Source organism: Poecile atricapillus, chromosome 8 (genome assembly GCF_030490865.1).
Source record: "Poecile atricapillus isolate bPoeAtr1 chromosome 8, bPoeAtr1.hap1, whole genome shotgun sequence".
In the NCBI taxonomy this organism is placed as follows: domain Eukaryota; kingdom Metazoa; phylum Chordata; class Aves; order Passeriformes; family Paridae; genus Poecile; species Poecile atricapillus.
Window position 1 is genome coordinate 6764579 of NC_081256.1, and position 2735 is coordinate 6767313.

The 2735-nt window shown below is 62.6% G+C and overlaps 1 protein-coding gene across 1 annotated transcript; it reads left to right on the forward strand.

The window, feature by feature from the left end:
* The first annotated feature begins 1259 nt into the window (after window positions 1–1259).
* On the forward strand, window positions 1260–2446 carry SOX14 (SRY-box transcription factor 14). The gene has a single exon (XM_058844006.1). The coding sequence runs from the start codon at window positions 1370–1372 to the stop codon at window positions 2090–2092; it is 723 nt and encodes a 240-aa protein (XP_058699989.1). The 5' UTR covers window positions 1260–1369; the 3' UTR covers window positions 2093–2446.
* Window positions 2447–2735: the final 289 nt, after the last annotated feature.

A 2735-nucleotide genomic window follows, 5' to 3' on the forward strand; every position in this document is an offset into this window, starting at 1 on the left:
CGCACAGGGCTCTGCCGGGAAATGAAAGTCATTTATTGAGAAGAAGGAGGAAATAAGGGCGAAGGTGGTTTATTCTATTATTATTATTAATATTATTCGGAGGACGGGGGGGAGCTGAAAACCCCCCAGGAACAGTGGCCCGCACGGAGCGGCCCGCGGCGGCGGCTCCCCTCGGGCAGGAGGCGAAGTTTTGGGCGGAGAGGTGCGGGGGCACCCCGGAGGGGCCGGGCCGGCCGCCCCCCGCCCGTCCCGGGAGCCCCCCCCGACATCTCGTTTCTCTCTCCGGTCGCTGTCGGACGCGGGCGGGCGGGGGCAGGGGGCGGCCCGGGGGGGTCTTTTCGGAGCAGGTTTGTTAACCAAAGCAGGTGCTAAAAACCAATAAGCCCGGAACAAACGCGGTTCCCCCCGGGAGCCGGGACAATTGTTTCCATTTAATAAATATTTTCCCCACGGGCGTTTCGCGGGAGGCAGGCAATTATTCAAAGCAAGCCGGGACGCGGGCCGGCTCCCGGGGTTAAGCGGGGCTGCGGAGCGGGGAAGGCGGGGGTTGGGGGGAGCGGGAGAGCGGCCGGGAGCTCGGGGAAAGGCGGGGACAGCGGGGGGGGACGCGGACAGCGGCGGCCGCACCGAGGAGCGCAGCGCTCGTAGCCCCGACGGCGGCGGCGGCGGCGGAGCCTGGAGGGCGGCGGGACCGGCCCCGCTCCGCACGCCCCAGGGATGGGGGAGCGTAAGGAAGATGGGGACGACCCCCTTCTCCTTCCCCCTTCCTCCACAGCTGCTATTAACGCAGCAACTCACAAAAGCCTTCCTTTTAATCCGCGCGTTGGAAGGCGGGGGGGGGGGGGGGGGGGGGGGTGTCCTCCTGTCCCCTCCTTCCTTCCTCCTCCTCCCTCCGCTGTCCCCTCCCCTCCTCTTCCTCTCGCCCTTCCTCTCTCCCTCTCTTTTTAAGCGGGCCCCCTCCGCGCTGATTGGGCGCCCGGCCGCGCTGTGACCGCCCTGCCGCTATGTCAGCCTGCCCGCCGCAGCCCCGCGCCTTTGAACTGCCCCGCACCGCCCCGCGTCCCCACCGCCGGCCCGCTGCTGCGCCCGGCGGCTCCCCGCCCGCCTAGTGCCCGCCGGGCCCCGCGGGCCTCCGCTCCGCTCCGCGCTGCTCCGCGCCCCGCCCCGGCACGGCTCCCGCCGGGGACGGCCTTGGCGGAGGACCTGTGATGATCAGCTGAGCCCGCTCCTGCCGCTCCTCCGGCTCCTCCGGCCTTCTCCCGCCGTTCCTCCTCCTCCTCCTCCTCCTCTTCCTCGTCCTGCCGCCGCCGTCCGGCGCCCCGAGCCGCCGCGCCCCGCAGAGCCGCCCGTCCGCCCGCCCGGCAGAAGCATGTCCAAGCCCAGCGACCACATCAAGCGCCCCATGAACGCCTTCATGGTGTGGTCCCGCGGCCAACGGCGGAAGATGGCCCAGGAGAACCCCAAAATGCACAACTCGGAGATTAGCAAGCGGCTGGGCGCGGAGTGGAAGTTGCTCTCCGAGGCGGAGAAGCGCCCGTACATCGACGAGGCCAAGCGGCTGCGGGCGCAGCACATGAAGGAGCATCCCGACTACAAGTACCGGCCCCGGCGCAAGCCCAAGAACCTGCTGAAAAAGGACAGGTATGTCTTCCCTTTGCCTTACCTCGGGGAAACAGATCCCTTAAAGGCCGCCGGGCTTCCCGTGGGGGCCACTGACTCGCTGCTGAGCTCCCCGGAGAAGGCCAGGGCTTTCCTGCCTCCCACCTCAGCACCTTACTCCTTACTTGACCCCAGCCAGTTCAGCTCCAGCGCCATTCAGAAGATGACTGAGGTTCCTCACACCTTAGCCACCAGCACCCTGCCCTACGCCTCCACCTTGGGATACCAGAACGGGGCGTTCGGCAGCTTGAGCTGCCCCAGCCAACACACCCACACTCACCCCTCGCCAACTAACCCGGGCTATGTCGTGCCATGTAACTGTACCGCTTGGTCGGCTTCCAGTTTGCAACCTCCAGTTGCCTACATATTATTCCCAGGCATGACCAAGACTGGGATAGACCCCTATTCTTCAGCACACGCGACTGCCATGTAACACCCACCCACCCACACCCCCACGGGCGTGTGTGTGTGCGTGTGTCCCCCACCCCGGCCGGCAGCTGGAACTGGGATTCCTCCGTGTGTGCATGTACATAAAACCTGCAGGAGCAAAAGGCCACCCGAACCAGGACTCTGCCGCCCGTCGCCGGGCCGGGACAGACGCGGACGCTGCCTCGGAGATGCTCTCGCCTAAAGCTCGCCACGAGAGCTGGCCCCGGGCTCGGGGGGGATCTGCAATCGCGGGGGCAGATAGGAGCCCGGCACTTGTAAGAGTTGTAAATGTGTTTAAAAACAGAAAAGAAAAGCGAACCTTTGAACTGCCCTTTCGGGACAAAGCGGGGAGAAAAAGAGAAAAAGACGAAAAGGAAAAAAAAAAAAAAAAAAAAGAGAGGCGGTTTCGATTTTTATTTATTCTCTTAATGTCTGTGAGTTCTCCAGGGTCTCATGTCACTTGGACTTGACTTTGGGAAGTCCCGGTCGTACTCTGATTTAATTTTATTTTTTTTTTTCCTTGTTGTTTTCCTTTTGCACATTGAAAGACGAGATCAGCTGTGTTATATATATATAAATATATATATATTTTGCCACCACGTACTACTAGGTAAAATTGCTTTTCATGTCAGAAAAAAGGCTCTTCA